The 18,805-nt window shown below is 36.9% G+C and overlaps 1 protein-coding gene across 8 annotated transcripts in view; it reads left to right on the forward strand.

The window, feature by feature from the left end:
• The window catches only part of LOC121321878 (cytoplasmic polyadenylation element-binding protein 3-like), a 69,713-nt gene that overhangs the window by 25,341 nt on the left and 25,567 nt on the right, over nucleotides 1-18,805 (forward strand). For 6 of the 8 annotated variants that reach the window (XM_041261189.1, XM_041261196.1, XM_041261191.1 and 3 more), the window contains exons 4-7: nucleotides 3,660-3,716; nucleotides 6,880-6,903; nucleotides 10,720-10,887; nucleotides 13,526-13,615. In XM_041261189.1, coding sequence (XP_041117123.1) covers nucleotides 3,660-3,716; nucleotides 6,880-6,903; nucleotides 10,720-10,887; nucleotides 13,526-13,615 — 339 coding nt within the window. The remainder of the gene's footprint in view (nucleotides 1-3,659; nucleotides 3,717-6,879; nucleotides 6,904-10,719; nucleotides 10,888-13,525; nucleotides 13,616-18,805) is intronic. The other 2 variants (XM_041261190.1, XM_041261197.1) reach the window with 1 other exon arrangement.

Genomic DNA, 18,805 nt, shown 5'->3' on the forward strand with positions numbered 1-18,805 from the left:
TTACCAATATTGAGTAAGAACTTTAATTCCTCCTGGACTGTCACTTAAAAAAAAAAAAAAAAAAAAAAAAAATACCTTCCAGACTTAGTTACAAGAAAGAACTCGATGAAGTGCTTGGAATGCCTGGTGGCTACTCTAGATTAAACGCAAGTCATTGCAGTGAATATACTTCTAGTTTTGTATTTTACACTTTTTTTTTTTATAATACAGTCTGTTGTGTAGTAAATGCTGGAACTGGTTATTATAATGTTTTTTTAGTAACTGCTACATAATAATACGCCAATGCTTTCATGTTACTTTTTTTTTTAACATGAAAACTATTATTATGTAGCCGTTATTAAAAAAGAATTATAATAACCAGTTCCAGCATTTACTACACAACAGACTGTATTATAAAAAAAGTGTAAAATACAACACTAAAAGTATAGTCACTGCAATGACTTGCGTTTAATCTAGAGTAGCCACCAGGCATCCCAAGTACTTTATCGAGTTCTTTCTTGTAACTAAGTCTGGAAGGTATCTGTCATAATTTTTTTTTTTTTTTATCTGTAGTCAGTGAACCCCTTTTTTTGTTGATATGGAAATTTCATCAATTCATGCTGCTACCTTTCCCAGTTGATGGCTGATGAGGACAGCTTAAAAATAGTCAAGGCCAGGTGGTGAAATATCACACAGCCAGACAGCACCCTGCAATGGGGCTGCATTCAGATAAAATGAGCAGTGCTATTTTAGCAAATGAAACTGAACCATATTTCTACCCAGAGACAAGCAAGCAAGCAGGCTTCTGTAGAGAAAGAGGGCAGTCATCCCCTAGAGTATTCTTTATACGTTGCAGCTCTTTTGTGTGCCACTCTGTTGGGTTTACACTACCTATACAACTGCCCATCCAATTGTGATGTTCTGAACATTCTTGGAATCCAGTATATGTGAGTTCTGGCTTGTTGGGCTAATGAAGGCTATATCTTGGGGACTATTCGCGTCAAAGGAGTGACTTGTGTATTTTTTACAGTACTTTCTGTGAATGTAGACCAGGGAACATCTTTCTGTGCCATCATGCATGCTTGTTGGTGACAAATTGCTACTGGAAATACCATTAACACTACAGTTTCGAGGACCAAAATAAATACCATCTGTGTGCTTAGTTTCTATTGCCAGAGAGCTAAACCTAAGCAAATAAAAAAAAAAAAAAAAAAAAAACCCACAGTGAAATAGCTTGAATATCCACAGAATCAATTTTAAAACAAGAGACTCAGGTTGCCTAGTTCCTGTACTCCTATTTTCAATTTCTTGTTGAAACACACTGTTCATATCACCTAACCATTTGTTCTGTAGCTATGTGTAGAATTGTTATGAAATGTTACGTGGACATACCTTTGCACCCCTTCTTATGCCTTGCTGAATCCAAGTCATGGCGACCTACTTACGCAGGAGTTCTGTCTTTGGTAGGTTGGGCTAATTAACAGAGATTATATCCTACAAATTTAAAACATATTATAATTTTGTTCCCCACATTCTACAGTTATAATATTTTGTGTGCTGTGTTGTTTTTTTTGTTTTTTTCAATCTGAATTCTAAAACTGGGAATATGAGTACATGTCAGACTAGCAGGGTTTGAGATAATAACTTGGAAGTTTTTAGCATGCCTTATGTTTTTAATATCTTCAGAACCATTCCTTGGATTGTGATCAAACCGAATAGTTACACAACTGTTTTCATAGAATACCACCAGCTTACTGCTTTGTTGGAGAACTTGTTTCAAACCCCCTCAGCCTGTTATGCATTCTACATTTCACACATGCCATGTGACTTAACATTTTGAGAGGTGTCTTGTATTTCTCTATTGCTTTATTTCTAACAATTCCCTCCTTCACATTCTTTGCACACAAGACACCTCAACCCAGTCTCCTCGCACAGTATACAGTGAGCCCATGGGTCCTGCTTTTTCTTCCATTTTACAACTGCTAGTTGTACTCTTAAATGACATTTGTTGTTGTACTATTTTAATATAGTTTTGGATTTATATGTTTTAAACCTTCAACATGTAAAAATAAATATCAAATGAAAACCATATGGGGCACACACCTTTCAGAAATATGAAGGAAAGAAAGCAGACTGAGAGAACCCAATGTTCCAGTGCCTGGTTGAACTTACTTAAAAAGTAAGTCATTTTCTCATAATCATCCAGGTAGTGGAGATTAGTACATTAAAATTGCATTAGAGTAAATACTGAGTTTTTATTTGGAATAGCTGTAAGGGGTTTTAAATGGTGTGGGGCTTCCTTCTGTCAAGGTCTCAAGCCACTTTCAGCAGGATTTGTGGTCTGTAACAATCCTAACCTTTTCAATAAAAAAAAAAAAAAAAAAAGACTTTAATTAAAGTACTTTTTATTGATGCCTTTTAAAGCTGGCTCAATTCGTCTTTTTGCGAGTTAATAGCTTTTTCACTGCCTACCCAGTCAACAAATTGCTTCAGCACTCAGCTTGCTCCCCCTTATTAAGGGACTTGCAGTCAGCTAGTCAGCAGGAAAGTAGTCTGAGAACCAGTGATGCCACGTGTCTCAAAGCTGGTTAGAGAATAAAATAAAAGGGTACAAGTAGAGTAGCTGGGTAAAAAAAAAAAAAAAACCCTAGCCTGTGATATTATGTAGATCAGTAGCAAAAGTTGCAGCTAATTATGGTTTTTATGGTTAACTGATTTTGCTATGTACTTTACTGCAGTGCTTGAAATTAGAAATCGTTTTTTGTTTTTTTTTATGTTTGACTATTCTTTCAAAATGTAAATGAGATGTTTTTTTAGTTGGAAAGGTCATGGCAATCTGTTTCACAATACTGACAGCTTTTATACTTGCAGCATGGCAGGAGATGACGTGTGTTTCAGATGTCAAATACATATAGGCCTAATACTTGCTGCGGGAAGGATTTGAATGTACAGTATACATATTTCAACATCCTTGAGGACACAGATATTGGATGATGATGATTATTATTAGTATTATTATTATTGTGTGTAAATGTATCATTTTTTAATGTATCATATTTTTAGTAGACAAATTTGAATGTACAATTTTGAAACAAATTGTCGATTTGGCTGTATTTTGTCTTAAGACACTACTCAGAACAAGAATACTAACATTTCTGCATTTCTTTAAAATGGGGTGTCCGTTTCTCTCTTGACAGCCCCCCACATTATATTCTTTCATTGTCTTTTGATACTTCTTTTTTTTGTCATTTCAAATGAAAAAGATTACAGCCTTCAGTTTCATGAATAAATGACTTTGCAATTTCTTTTATCACCCAGCATTGGTTTACAGTAGTAGCTGTAATACTATAGATGGCAGTTGCCCAGCAAGTACTGTACAGCAGGCAACAAGACCATGCTTGAGTTTGTATTCTTTACAACACTAGGAAGGTCCTACACTCCCTTATCTTCCTTTTTATATTGTGTTGAGTGCCATGGTTTGTCTTGATTTGCATTTAACTAATGTATGTCGGTATGTTATTGTGGAATGTTACTGTACCTGGTTGAGGATTTTGGCTATAAAAGTTTCCACTTAATTGGGAGATAAGGATCTCTTGGTATCTACGTGTGAATCGCAAAGTAAAATGTAATTGCAAGTACTGTAAATTATTTGAATATTGAATTTAACTTTTGTTTTCCAGGTCGCATGGGTCTAAATTTCCATCATCCAGGAACTGATAACATCATGTCACTAAATAGTGAGTATTTGTAAAAAGTAGCATGCTTGTGTCTAAATGTCACATGCAATAACAACTGACTGCTGAATTTTCCAAGCCCAGGTAGTTTTTAATCATGTGCATTTGTTGTGTGTTTCCTATAAAAGAGCAGCTAGCTGGATGCCTCGGACAGACTTTATTAATAATTCACAGGTTAGACAAACAGTAAGCACACCGGCTATTTGTATGTTCGAATACGACTGATGTTAGTTTAATTATGCAAATGGAACTGGTAGAAAGAGGACACCTCTACTGTATATCCACTCATTTCAGAGTTGCCTTCATGTAAACTTGCCTTTTACTCTTTGCATATGATTGCTTGCCTACCAGCTATAATTGTGTAAAAAACATTGGAACACATTATTCAAGATAATGTGCATGCTTCCCTTGGTTTTCATTTATGCCGGCCCTGTGAATGTTTACCATCATTAACTTTAGACCCCTTGTTCACTGCCTCCAGGGTATTTCCTTTCTTGGATTTAGTTTGCTGTGTCCTAAGCTATTTAGTGCTTTTATATGGTCAAAGTAAGATTTTAAAATCAATTCTAAAATACACTGGAAGCCAGTGCAGTGAGGCCAGCACGGGAGTTATATGATCCCGTTTTTTTGTTCTCGTGAGAACCCTTGCAGCTGCATTCTGAACAAGCTGTAAACATGATGAGGAAGCCCAGCAAGTAAACCATTGCAATAATCAAGTCTAGATTAAATTAAAGCATGAACTTAGTTTCTCTACATCAGCCAGAGGAAGAAAAGACCTAATTTTAGCAATGTTTCGTAGGTGATGAAGACACTTCTATAATTTTTCGAATATGTGCCTCAGAATCAAATATAACCCCCAGGTTTCTTGCATCAGGTTTTATATTAGAGGTCCAGTTGCCCAAATAATGTTTTAGGTAGTTAATGCCTTTACAAGGTTCATAAAACTTACTACACAGAGCTTTGTCTATTCATTGTGTGTCTGGATTTATTATACAGTAAAATTATAAGTGAAACGACCAACAAAACACCTTTACGCATATCTAGAATAAAACAGGTTGATATCCTTGAAATAAATTATACGTTATAATACTGTATCTCTGTATATTCGAACTAAAAGGCACAAGTCTGAGAGAATGTTGTTTTGTCCAAACAATAGGGGACTATAATATGTAAATCCAGGATTACATTAGTAATGGTTGCCTGATCTGTGCCGTGTTGCTGAGTGAAATGCAAGATATCTGGTGCTTGTCACGTGTCTTTACCAGTGCTTCAGCATTGGTAAGCAAGGCAGTGAACAGTCTCTGAGCAAAGCTGATGGACATTATTTGAAAATGTTTTTTTAAAAATCAGTTTTCTAATCAAGATATAGGCAGGATCCAATGTGCTGATTTTCACACACTTATCAGCACTAGTCATGGATACCTAACTTTACCTTATGTAAGGTAGTTGAAGATTAGTGCTAATTCTGGCGTGTGAAACTCATTATTCTTGGCATGATAATTGAGCTGAACAAATTGAAGTTATTGATAATGCAATGGATTTTAGCTCCTTGGTTATTGCTATTTTAAGGGATTTTTGGCAGCTGTTTTGACATCCTGTAGAGTATTAACATTTGTAGCAGTACTGTAGACCACAACCTGGAAACATCATGCAGCTTGTGACAGTTGCAACAAGGATTGCAAATTGAAAAAATATATAGCCTATACTTTTTGTATCAAAGAAACCTTCCTGCAGTCTATTGTCTTGCGCGTAGTTTCACAGACCCAGATTTTAGCACTAAACTTGATCATTTAGGTACGGTAATCTAAGATTAGAGCTAATCCGGGTCTATAAAAATAATGTTAAAAGCCAAGGGCTCTAAAAGCCTCCATTTGACTTTAGGAAGACTGACACTCTTTTGTGTACTTGTGATAGAAACTAATGCTGCCTTCAGATCTGATTTAGATCTGTCACGTGTAGTCTGCTTCCATCATCTTAAAAAAATAAATTCAATAGGCTTAAAAGGGGTCAAGGCAGGGTTAGTATTTGTTTCCAAAGGCACACTCTCCTGCATCTTCTCTGAGCTTTTCTCCAAGCACTGGTACATTGAATTTTTATTAATGATGTACTTTTCTTTTACTTACTAAAATGCTGATTTAAGGGAAGCCTTTGTTACAGAAAACACATGCAAAGCTTTTCAGCAGCTGTGCAGGAAACAGTGTGTAGGTTTTCTAGCACATATCCTTTAAGAAATGTATTCTCTATATAAAAAGCACTACACGGTAATAATACAAGGCATCATGTCTATTGTGAAACCCAGATAAGAGCCCATTGCCTGGAAAATGATGAACGTCAAATTCAATATCAGTTTTGCAAGTGTTTGATTAATATCGGTCTTGTTTATCAGAAAAAAACAAACAAAAAAAACAAAAGGTTCTTGAGAATAAACCTGACCTTTTTTAGTTGTTCTGAGATGTACAGTGAAACAAGAACTGCCCAAAAATATAATACTACCTTTTTGTATTTCCTGATTTTGGAAATTCACAAATTTAGTTAATTCACCCATTTGGCTAATTCAGTTATAGTAGTCCATGTTGTCAGTAAATTGAACAGCGATATATTTAACTGTATAAGGATCCTTCACAGATTTCACTTCAGTATTTTATATAAATTTTGTGTAAATCAGATGGTGAAATAAAGAGGGAGCACTGTCTGTCTGTTCTTTTTGTTTTGATAAATGATTGTTTGATACATTTTTGGTGCTAGTGGAAAGCGTTGGCAGTGTTGGAGTCTGTAATCCTCTGTATTATCCACGTAGTGAGGCTAGCACAAGTAATGGCAATGGGAGCTTCCATGCATTGCTCTGCATACATGCCTCAAGTCTGCCCTGGACTGGAGGGATCACCCTCTTAGGGAGAAGCAATTTAGCCTCCTTGCCAAGAATGCATATAATTTATGTTCCATACATCGAACAGCACAGAGACGAGTTATATTTTGACAAACATGGTTCCTTATGATCCCTACTAAGAGGACGCAAACTAAAAGTATTTCCTACTCAAACCAAAATAACTGAAGAAAACATGTCTACTGTATATATTGCCTACTGTTTTAATAATATATCTTAGAAGTGCTAAAAGTACATTGATGGCAATACCCACAGCTTTTGTTTTTCTGTGTTCACATGCAGCCAGGAGCTATGGACGAAGAAGAGGTAATGTCCTATTTATAATATTCTGTGTGTTTTGCTTGAAGGCTTGCGGGTAACCAAAATCAATCATTTTGAGTGCAACTGTGAAAAATGTGACGTGTGATTGTTTGCTTCATCTTGTTTTCGTCGTTTTGGGTTAATCATTGTTAATAGATGGGTTTTTTTTTTTTGTAATCTGAATTTAATCAAATCTGGGGGTATAAAATTGCAGTAGGCTGTTTAACCAATAACTTGCAGTTTGTTGCTTGATGAAAATGCATTTTGCTTGTTCAGTTTTTTTTTTTATTGTGAGTCACTCTGCTAGATATGGATTTCATGGATGCATGGTTCGAACTATGAAAAAAGGAGTGAAAAACAGCGAGCAAGTTTAGTTATTTAAAGTAAGGCCTTAAGGGAAAAAAAACACTTTGGAGTTGTCCTTCACATGACAGATCTTAAATTGTTGTGCAGATAGAATCCCTGATGTGTATCTGAATTATATAAAAGGTGTGTCACTCTTTTGGAAGACAGCTGTTCAACCTGACCTGAAGGCTGATGCTAGATGATGAGTTGGCAGATGCTTCCAAAATAGCAAAAAAATCTCCTACTTGTATTTCTTGAGCACAAAGTGATTCTGGAGAACAGACTTTGCTGCAGATTTCCATCCCCAACTAATCAAAGGAGGTCAGCTATATCTACATGTCCCAGTAATATAAGGTGGTTGACAAGTTCTGAAGCAAACCAAGCATATAGCTCCCATTATGCACAATGCATTGGATGCCTTCTTCATTAGGTTTGCCTGTGACAATATTGAACTGAGTGTGTGGTATTCAAACTCTACGTTTGCAGTTATTTAGGTTTGGTCACAGAAATAAATAAATTGTACTTTATCCACCGCCTCTTTCCCCATGCATTTTACACAACCCTCTACACAGATCACATTCTCTATATTCCATCATTCTATCGAAACAATTAAATCAATTTGTTTTTATAATGTTGGCTTTCTATATATGAAACTCTCAAAACAAATGCTACAATTGGGATTAGTTATTTTCAAACAATAGCTCAGTGAGCAAATTGACTCCCTAATAAACTTGCAGAACAACAAGGGACTCTTACTCTGTAACAATGTGTGCTGATTTTCAAGGATTAACTCCTCCGTCTGGCCTACCTGTGATTTTGACATACATAACTCCCCAATAATCGCAGGATGAAATACAGTAGCACTGTTCAGAGAGCAGCCTCTCTTCATACCTTCACAGGATTTAAGGATGCTGTAAAAAAATGTAGAAAATGTACACTACAAATCCAGTATAGGAGTCGGGTGCGCAGGTTCGCGTCCTGGCTGTATGATATCACCCAGTCGTTGCTGAGGCATCACATTGACTTTGAAGCTCCCATGGGTTAGGGAGGCAAAACCAGCAAAGACTGTTTCTCCTCTTTGCATTTACAGTGGACCCTATTGGTGAGCTCAAGTAGTGGGATAGGAGAAGAACGTAATTGGACAGTCTAAACTGTTGAGCGAATCAGTGGTAAATGATTTTGTGGCTGTTATTTTTAAAGTGTCACCAAAAATGTTACATTCATTAATATTCTACATCTACTTCATGTTAGTGGTATGTACACTGGTAATGCAGTTAATTAAAAATGATTTTCTATGTTGGGCGTCATTTATAACCATTCTAAGTTGCGCTGTCCCTAAAGGTCTGCAAACTGTTCTGTTCTCTATTTTGTTTTTAAAATGACTGACCGTGTAAAGGTGATGTTAGTTTAATAAATCGAGCCCATTAGTGGTTGGTGGTTGTCATTGACAAGAAGGCAGTTCTACAGTAGACCTGCTCAGTTATGCCATTTTTGGTATCTTGGTCATGATAACAAGGGAAAAATGCAATTGATTTATATTTGACCTCACACATAGAGAAAGGCAGATTTCAGTGGTTGTAAGGGCTAGTAGTCAGAATATAACCTTTTTTAAACGAAAGCAACATTTGGGATTCTGAGGTAAGTATGTATTTTTGTAACATCGAACAAATTCCATGATGAGAAAGTTATGCAATCATCCAACCTCACCTACAGTGTTGGGGGGTATTTTTTATTATGTTTTCATTTGGACCGTGGCAGTTTAGATCTGCCAGCTCTTCCCATTTTTTTTAAGAGTCCTCCAATGTTGTTGTTATTATTATTATTTACCAGGTGAGCCATTCAGGGACCCCTGATCTGCCAGTTCTTTACACAGTCTATCGCCATTGTGACCAGAACTTTATTTACTTTTTTTTTTTTTTTTTTTTTTTCACATGCAAAGCATTTTACTCCTGGAAACCTGTTTAAAAAAGAAAAATAATAATAATAATCTTACAAGCGGGTTAGACCTAAGAATTCTAGGAATGTGTGGTTTACAAATAGCGAAACAAAAAAATGATGCTGAACAAAATTGAAGTTTTCTAAAGCTATTTTCATCATGAGCTGCAAGAAGAATTATTTAGAACTTTAATTTTAAACAGCAATGTCTTTTAGTCTGGACTTGTAGTGACCACTTACGTGATGTTGTATTCAAGTCATGCCATTTAAATTTTGCCTTTGAAAGAAATCAATGGCTTTCTTACTGCCACTCGACCTGTCAAACCTGCAGCTCGAAGTCTTCTCTTCACTGTTGAAACTGAGACTTGCTTACTTCGACCAGTGTTAAGCTGTGCTTGAAGCTCTTGTCCTGTGAGCCGCCTATCACGTAAGCTGTTGACTCTCAGAAACCTGTCTTCTGATTCTGTTGTGGCTTTGGGTCAGCCAGACCTCTTCCTGTCAGTTTCCTCCAGTTTCCAAGTGCCTTTTGATGGTGTAGGAAACTGTACTCACTGACACCTTGGCTTTCTTTGCAATTTCTCTAAAGGAAAGACCTACACTTTTAAGGGCTATAAAGGTCTGTCTGTCTTCCTTTGTTAATTGCCTTTTTCTTGCCATTATGATAGCAATATACTACTTCCTGCAGTACAATACTGTCCAAATAATACTTAAGAGGGTGTAGTAACAGTCTTCCAACACTGCTTTTATACAGACAGAGGGTTTGTAAGTAATCAACAAAAGTTGGGACACCTGTAGGAATTGTTAGCATCAACTTTCAAGGCTTAATTTACTTCCATTGCTGCAGAACAGCTGTAAGTTGTTAACCCATTACTTGTTCCCTGAAAAAGGCCTTTTTGTATAACTCTGAAATGTACATTATTTTTCAGTTTTTGGTAACCTAAACTTTTTTTTTTTTTTAACCTCTGGCAGTTTACTGCTTACCTTTGTACCATTTCAGGTTATTCACTGGACTTGAACTGCTTAAATTTCAATAAAAACTGGAAAAATGGGGGTGTTCTAAAACTTTTGACCGGTAGTGTATATAAATACATTCCTAAATAAAACCCACAATGTAGTATGTAGCATTCACCTTTTCTTTATTGCTTCATGCTGTTTAGTTTATTAAGTTGGAAACTTCTGACAAACATCTAACTGTTTTCTTTTTGAAAACAGTAATGGGATCAAACGATAAGCAGCTTATAGAAACAAAGCGTCCTACATGGAGCACAATGGCCTAGTCACAGTTCTGCTGATTGGGGGGGTGGTGGTGGGGGGATACAGTTTTATAACATAGTCCAAAGCATGTGTAACCTTCCAGGTTCCAGATTGTAAAACCTACTGATACTGCAAATAAGCATATGTACTTATTTTATCCCGTTTTTATTTGTCATTTGTAAATATTTGGTAGGCCCTTATTTCTTTGCCAAGATTTCATACTTCTCTCTGCACTTAAACAAGCTCTTTGTCTCACTAGGTAAACTTTTTTTCTCTCATTCTTTTTAGGTCGGTCATCACTCTTTCCCTTCGAAGATGGTTTCCTTGACGACTGTCATGGTGACCAGTCTTTAACGTCAGGCCTGGGCTCTCCGACTCGCTGTCAGAACGGCGAGAGAGTGGAACGTTATTCAAGGAAAGTCTTTGTTGGAGGGCTGCCTCCTGACATTGATGAAGGTACTAGTGGTTCTTGTAAAAAAAAAAAAAAAAAAAAACACAAAACAAAAAAAAACCTTAGTACAAAAGTTAGACTCAGATTTAGTTATGCTCTTGATTTAAGGTTAAGGTGTGATTTTAAGTAAATAAATTCAGAAGATTGGTTCATTTATTTTGATGCTTTAAAAAAATAATAAGCACAGTATAAAAGGCTACGGAGTGGGGGGGGGGTGCTTACCATTTAAGCTTGGTAAGTGGAGTCTCTTTTTTTTTTTTGTGTGTTTTAATTTTTAAATTTGGTAGAATCTGTATAAAGTGTGCATTTTGCAGCAATACAGTGGTAAGATACAGTAAGTTGTGATTTTTTTGTTTTAATGCAGTATGATATATTAGTGCTGCGTACAAGTTAGACAGGGGTTTAATAGTTTTATACATGGTAATTAAATGTCATCCTCACCATTTTGTCATAACTTTTCATGCATGCCTACAAGAGACTTTTACAACATGTTGCTGTGAGTTTCGAGTGTTTGCTGTATGAGTGCACTGTAAGGGACTGCGAATGAATGCGGAATACACAATTGTAGTTTTTTATTCAGCTTTTTTTCAAAACTTCCTGACAAATAACATTTTGAATCATTTTAACCTTTTGAGTACTTCCCCGAAAATCTTTCTTTTAATTTTGTACACTGCAGTTTTACTCCATTTTGCTTTTTTTCATAATGGAAGTGACCACAGTTGAAGGACTTTTTACCATTCCAAAACACATTCAGTTCCTCGCAGCCTCATTTACCTTTGGTTAATTTGGCAATGTCTAACTTTGTACAGCTGGAAATCTGGGTTGACTGTAAAGGCACACGTACTGTGTGATCGTCGTCCTGTGTTGCTACGTACAGAGGTTTTGGGTTAAATTGCTGTACATGAGTAAACACTGTTCTCTAATATCCACCTAGGGTTAAAGCATATAAATCATGTATTGTAAGTATGATAATATTGACTGTGCCCCACCCAAATCCTGAATCCTTCTACCTGTGGAACGGGGATGCGGTCTGGTTTCTCTGCCAAGGATCAACACAAGCATTTCCTTAGCTTTAATGACCCAGAGCAGCTCCTAATGCTCTGGAGGTGTATTCCCACAAGCATTCAATCTCCGCTCATACAGTGTTCAAAGCAGTCATGAGAGAACCTGGAACAGCCTGGGCCCTGTTTATTATTAATTTCGATCTTTACGAAGGGGGCCATCATTAAAGTTTGCTATGACAATTATTAATAATCATTTAGACTCCCCCGAATACACTATTAGACATCCCCTATGTTTTTGTTAACCCTCTTACTGCTAATACAGTATTTCATATTTTCAAAATCTTTACCTGTGACCTAATATGGCAGATTGGGATAATGACACTCTTTGTTTTAGCTTCATACTTGGTACACCACTCTATACTCTGAGTATTGTACAAGAAATAATAACTCCCTTGTGCTAGTTATTTCACAAAGCTGCCACAGTGAATGAACCTAATCAGGGCCTGTGAAACCAGTCAATGGTGTCTTTACAGCAGGTACATAGTCATTTACACTGTCACATTGTTTAATCTCTGGCTGTATCAATGATAAAAAGCACACATTTTGAGATGGCATCTTTACAGTTGGTATACATCTGTATTAATTGATTCAGTTGATAAAGTTCTGTGTTGCATTGTTTTCACCTACAGACATTTCAACGATTGTATTAATGTTCTCAGGTAGTAAAAGGTAAATAAACCAGTCAGTTTTATAGTTTATACAGTGCATACAAAGAAACCTTTGTTAGTTATAATATATAAAGCAGAGAAAGCATTATATTAAGCAGCTGTTCAGTATAGTGACATCTCTGTTAATTATTGATGATGTAAAACATGAATAGTTTGTATAACATGCTAAGCCTGTATGAAGGAAGGCCCAGGACTGAATAACAGCTGGAGTTCCGGTCAGGATTAAGGTGTGTGCCTACAGAGCACCTGACTATACCAGTGCCATTGGCTCTCACTTTTACATTCGCCTTAGAAAACGGAAAAACACAAACTATTACTGCTCAGACCCAAATGCTGTGCTCAGCCTGTTCATTACGGAATGATTTGATAGTGAAATCCAGATGCCTGGGATCAGCTCATTACACAGCAGGGGTAATTGTAATGCATTACAGTACACAATCTGTACACAGCCTATGCTTATTGCCAAAGGAAAAAGCCTTCAGTTTTACTGTTTTCTAAGATCCAGAGGCAATTGCAGGTTGGGTGCTGAATGCGCTGCAGTGTTTTAAAGATTAAACCCTGGCTGGATTTGGTCTGGTTTTTAAATAAGTTTTTGTTTGTGGGACTTTTAAACTGTAATGGGGAAGACTTGTCTTGCACTGTCATAACTTCATCTTTTTAATCCAAAATACACTGCAGTTAAAGCAAAGAATTAAATGTATTATATGAAGCGATGTGGTTGAAGATAATCTTCTATATCTTCTCCTGGGGTAGGGGAAAAAACAAGGTACTTTAAAAATGTAAGGAATTCTGGAATTTAAATTTGTGAATGCTGCGAAAAGCTATAATTTGTATCTTAAAACATAACTTACCCATTCACTTAACTACTCACATTTACCGTAGACCTGTATTTCTTTTGTTATTCCATCCAGATGAAATCACTACTAGCTTTCGTCGCTATGGACATCTCGTGGTGGACTGGCCCCACAAAGCGGAAAGCAAGTCTTACTTTCCACCCAAAGGTAACTATAATAGTTTAAACCTATAACTTCTTTTCTAGCAAGCTAAGTATGTTTTTTTGTTTATACTACCTGATTTTTTTCTTCAGTGATTCCATTATAGTTCAATAGTAACACATACGGTACTGTTTTACTAGAAGTGTTACATTTGCTGTATTCTGTGCTGCCTGTATCACAAGAGTATATTTTTCAGTTCTGTCAGAATGTAGTGTATGCTGAACCTGCTCCCTGCTTGTTTTCTGTTCCCACAATAGCCATTCATTTCAGTCAGAACACCAGTGTTGTTTAAAGGGAGCATGATTCAGATATGCTCATCCTTTAAATCCTCCTGGCAAAACACTCAAGTGAAAATTGAGAAATGTTTTCCATACCTTAATTTAATGGTTACAAAAATGAAAAGCCATAGGGATTAAAATAAGGTCTTTCACCAACTGAAACTTCCTATGGATGGGGGAAGGGTGATATAAATAAATAACTAATCTGCTTCTGTGCACAAGGGGAGTTTAAATGTGTAAGTTGCAGAGGTCAGAAAATACCATCCCTCTGAAGAAGCTCCAATGCTAAACCCACTTGGAGCCAGCAACTGCGATCAAACTCTTCCAGTTTAGAAACTGGAGAAGCCATCTGGAGAACCATGTGCTCTGCAAATAATTAGCATCTTATGACTATCGTATTAACACTTCAGTTCCTTTGTTCCCTCATCTCCCTTGAGACCCCTTACAGCCTTATGTGTTTATGATCTCCAATCTGTGCAGAAAGAGAAAAGAAAGAAAAAAACAAAACAAACAATCAAACGTATTCCCGGGGCTGGTAAATACAGCTTTCCATGTCACACATTATCACATGAAGGAAGGGATAGCCTTCACAAGACTGCTATCAAGGCATCAGACAGAAGTATGCAAGCCATTTGAAGCATTCCCTTCATTTGAGTAATTTTGCCATGCTGAGATGTACTCTCTTTCAGTTTTATAAGGCTTAGTGCAAAAAAAATGAAATCCAAAATTCATGTGGCAGCAAAAATATTAATCTGGTAAAGTAATAATTGTGGTATTTTAAGGCAGGAGGTAGGAGCCTTTGGCTTTAACATTGTCAGCTGCTGATGGTTTATCTTAGCTAAAGTGTATGATCTGCACATTTCATGGTATGCCAGCTGCCATCCTATTACCAGTGCCATGGAAGCGTCATTCATCAGAGCTGTGAGCAAATCTGTGTGCTTGCTCTTTCAGAACCTGGAGGGTGAGGGGAGGGGACAGGATGTAAAATAAATCATATTCATAAATGATATTAGATCATCAAGATCTGTTTGTTTTTGTTTTTTTTATTGGTTACTAGAAATATTTTTTTGTGAGTTTAGTTACATAGAGGTAAAATAGATTAGTTAAATAAAGGTACAAAGAAAAAAATACTGGGATGGGGTAGGGGGAGGGTCTCATTTTTCTCTGCACAGACCTGATGAACACTGCCTCCCCCTTTCTTATATACTGAGTGGTTAAAAAGTAAATTGACCAATTCAACATTGAAGTAAAACTGATTAAGCTATGCTTGTCCCTCCCTATAACCCCAGGTATAAACAATACCTATTCCCCATGACTACTGTAACATGCCACGTTTCATTGATCAGTAGCATATGCTTTTGATAAATTCGCTCCAACGATTGGACATTACAATGTGGGATTTCAATGACAAGAGTTGTTTACTGGTCTGCTATTTCTGTTGTCTGCTACAATAGCAGCCTGTAATATTGAGTTATCTTTCCTGCACTTCTATACAGGTTTGCAGTGTTGAAAGAATTAAACATGTTTGCAAGAATCCTGATAGAAAGATGAAAAGGCAAACCAGTTCAGAGAACAGGAGGGGGTCTTCACTCTATATAAAGAATCTTAAAACGTCACTGCCTTTTTTTAAATTTAATTTTACACTGCAGTTAAATCTATTTAATTAAGTCTTGGCTTCAAGCACGTTTTTGAAGCGACTAAAAGTATGAAGTTAAATCCCTGAGTAATCTTCTCCTCTGCCAGATAAAAATAGCTTGGGACATTTTGGACTTGCTGTTAATGCTGGTATTCCTTTAAATTGCAATGAAAGCAACTGCTTGGTGCCGTTTCCTTTCCACTGACAAGACTTAAAATAGAAAGAGGCTGCTGAATCGCCTCTTTCGTTACTGAAATAGCAACATAAGTGGGGGCATACGGGGATCCCCTGTTCAGGTGTTAACAGCGCATCAGCACAGCAGACAGGCTATGTATACAGGCTTATCAACAATCTAGCCACACATTTAATTATGAAAACCCAGCTTGGGTGAAACAACATATCAGTGTTTTTAGAGTTCCATATTTCTGTTCGGTGAATGGAAGTGACACTGTCCTTTTATCTACTTGTTGTGTAAATTTTTCTTCTCCAAAATACTTTTTAAATATCAGTGGCAACTTTTACCTACCCTTTGGATTTGTGGTTTGTTACTGACAGTCAGGAAATCAAATTGGAGACATTTTACAAAATAAACTAAATAGGCTCTATGTACAACAACAGTTAAAGATGTCGGTGGGCTTACAGTAACACTGCACATGTTAACAATCATTACTTGGCTTCCCCTGTGGCCAACTGCTATTACAGAATTACACAGTTACAGCTCACTATCAGGAATTAGCAATTGAAAATATGCACTGTTATGAGTCATTCCTGTAAGAATATGCAGCATTGCCTTTCTGAGGTTTGGGCGGAAGGAAGAGTCTAAAGGTAAATTGGCTAGGCCCACAATTCTCCACATGTAACACATTATCGTCTGCTCTTAAAGTTAAATATTTCCATTGTTTCTACTTGAATCCTCTTCTGTGTACCCTTTTGTCCAAATTAAATACCAGCAATAGGTTTTACCAATGTGAACAACTGGCTGCAGACCACTAGAACATACTTACTCTGTCTGAACTCAAATGCTTAGTAGAAGCCGACAGCAAAATCAAACTGAAAACTAACAAGCTAGTCGTCAGCTACGTTCAGCTGAAGGAGCTGCTCACCTTTCCTTCTCAGAATGTTCCTGTTATATGATACAATAGTTCACTTGTCTTGTAATGGCAACACACACACACACACACATACTGAAACAGATTAAATCGCCTAGTTTGGTTTTACTTCCTTAAATAGCCTCTATCCCCTTTCAGGTTCAATTCAGCTAATTCCTGAAGAGGTTTGTCTGATAGCATGCCTTGTTCATTGTCCATGTGTTGTCATACCCTTGTTGCTTGTTTATATTCCCCAAAGGTAATTCCAGCTGCAGGCACAAAAAGCTTCACCCTTCCTTGCTGCTCTCTCACTCTGTGTAAAACAGAGAAGCCCCTGCTACTGTATACATCAGAGCAAACAAAGCAACTGGAAATAAATGCAAAATAGGGTCTCCTCTCCCCCAAAATGCTGCATTTAAACATTCCTTTAAGTGGGGGGAGAGAATCATCGGTCTTAAGATTTTACTAATGTAAGCTCTGTTTTAAATGTATGGATTAGTCATGATGTCTTTCTTAGACCTCAGTAGCGGTCTGCAGTGTTGAGTGGAGTTATCGTTCCAAGAGCTCTACACAGGTCAGCACTGCTGACGTAGTTAATAACAATAATGAATTATAGATAACATAACTTGAATGTTTTGCTATTAAGGCTTTTCTTCTCAAATAAGTTAGTGTTGCGGATTTTATCGTACTCATTGTAAATAAACAAATCAACTATTAGGCTATAGATTTTTCATTAAAAAAGAGCATTCAGAAGATTGAAGTGTTGCTAAGCATCACTCAAGAAGTCCTTTGTCACAGTTTGTAACAAAGTCTGTGAATTGAGTTAACATGGAGAATGGATTTCTTGCTGTTTGGGATTGAATGTCCCCAGTAGGTGAATGTGTGCATTAATGCATAAGCTTATGCAAGCTGAGTCAGTATCCACTCAGTGCACTATCATCCCTGTGACAGATTGAGTTCTTCACTTTTCTAACACTAGTGCCTGTGTTTTTCATTTTTTAACCTCAGATTGTCCCTTGCCAATTATGTGGTCCATTTACTCAAATTCTGAGACTTAAAATAATTAAAACATATGATGACATGATAAGCCAGCTCTCCAATAAAGTTTATTTTTCAGATGTTGACATCTTTTAATTTTAGATATATGGTGAGGATTGTCTTTTAGAAGAATCAGGGTTCTGAAAGATTACAGCATGCAGCTCTAATAAATACTGCATCTATGGCACTGCAGTGTGGTAATAGGGAAATAAACCATTAACAGCTGACAATATTCAAGCCACAAGGTTTCAGCAAAATATTAAAATCATTACTTTTACTAGTGCCCCAGCTCATCATTAAATTATATATAATATATATATACATACACACACACATACAGTGCTGTGCAAAAGTTTTAGGCAGGTGTGAAAAAAAATGCTTTCAAAAATACATGTTAATAGTTTATTTATCAATTAACTAAATGCAAAGTGAATGAACAAAAGAAAAATCTAAATCAAATCCATATTTGGTGTGACCACCCTTTGCCTTCAAAACAGCATCAATTCTTCTAGGTACACTTGCACAAAGTCAGGGATTTTGTAGGCATATAGTCAGGTGTATGATTAAACAATTATACCAAACAGGTGTTAATGATCATCAATTCAATATGTAGGTTGAAACACAATCATTAACTGAAACAGCAACAGCTGTGTAGGAGGAATAAAACCTGGTGAGGAACAGCCAAACTCTAGCTAACAAGGTGAGGTTGCTGAAGACAGTTTACTGTCAAAAGTCATACACCATGGCAAGACTGAGCACAGCAACAAGACAGAAGGTAGTTATACTGCATCAGCAAGGTCTCTCCCAGGCAGAAATTTCAAGGCAGACAGGGGTTTCCAGATGTGCCGTCCAAGCTCTTTTGAAGAAGCACAAAGAAACAGGCAACGTTGAGGAACGTAGACGCAGTGATCGGCCAAGGAAACTTGCTGCAGCAGATGAAAGACACATCATGCTTACTTCCCTTTGCAGTTGGAAGATGTCCAGCAGTGCCATCAGCTCAGAATTGGCAGAAAACAGTGGGACCCTGGTACACCCATCTACTGTCCGGAGAAGTCTGGTCAGAAGTATTCATGGAAGACTTGCGGCCAAAAAGCCATACCTCCGACGTGGAAACAAGGCCAAGCGACTCAACTATGCATGAAAACAGAGGAACTGG

The sequence above is a fragment of the Polyodon spathula genome, chromosome 10 (genome assembly GCF_017654505.1).
Source record: "Polyodon spathula isolate WHYD16114869_AA chromosome 10, ASM1765450v1, whole genome shotgun sequence".
NCBI lineage: Eukaryota > Metazoa > Chordata > Actinopteri > Acipenseriformes > Polyodontidae > Polyodon > Polyodon spathula.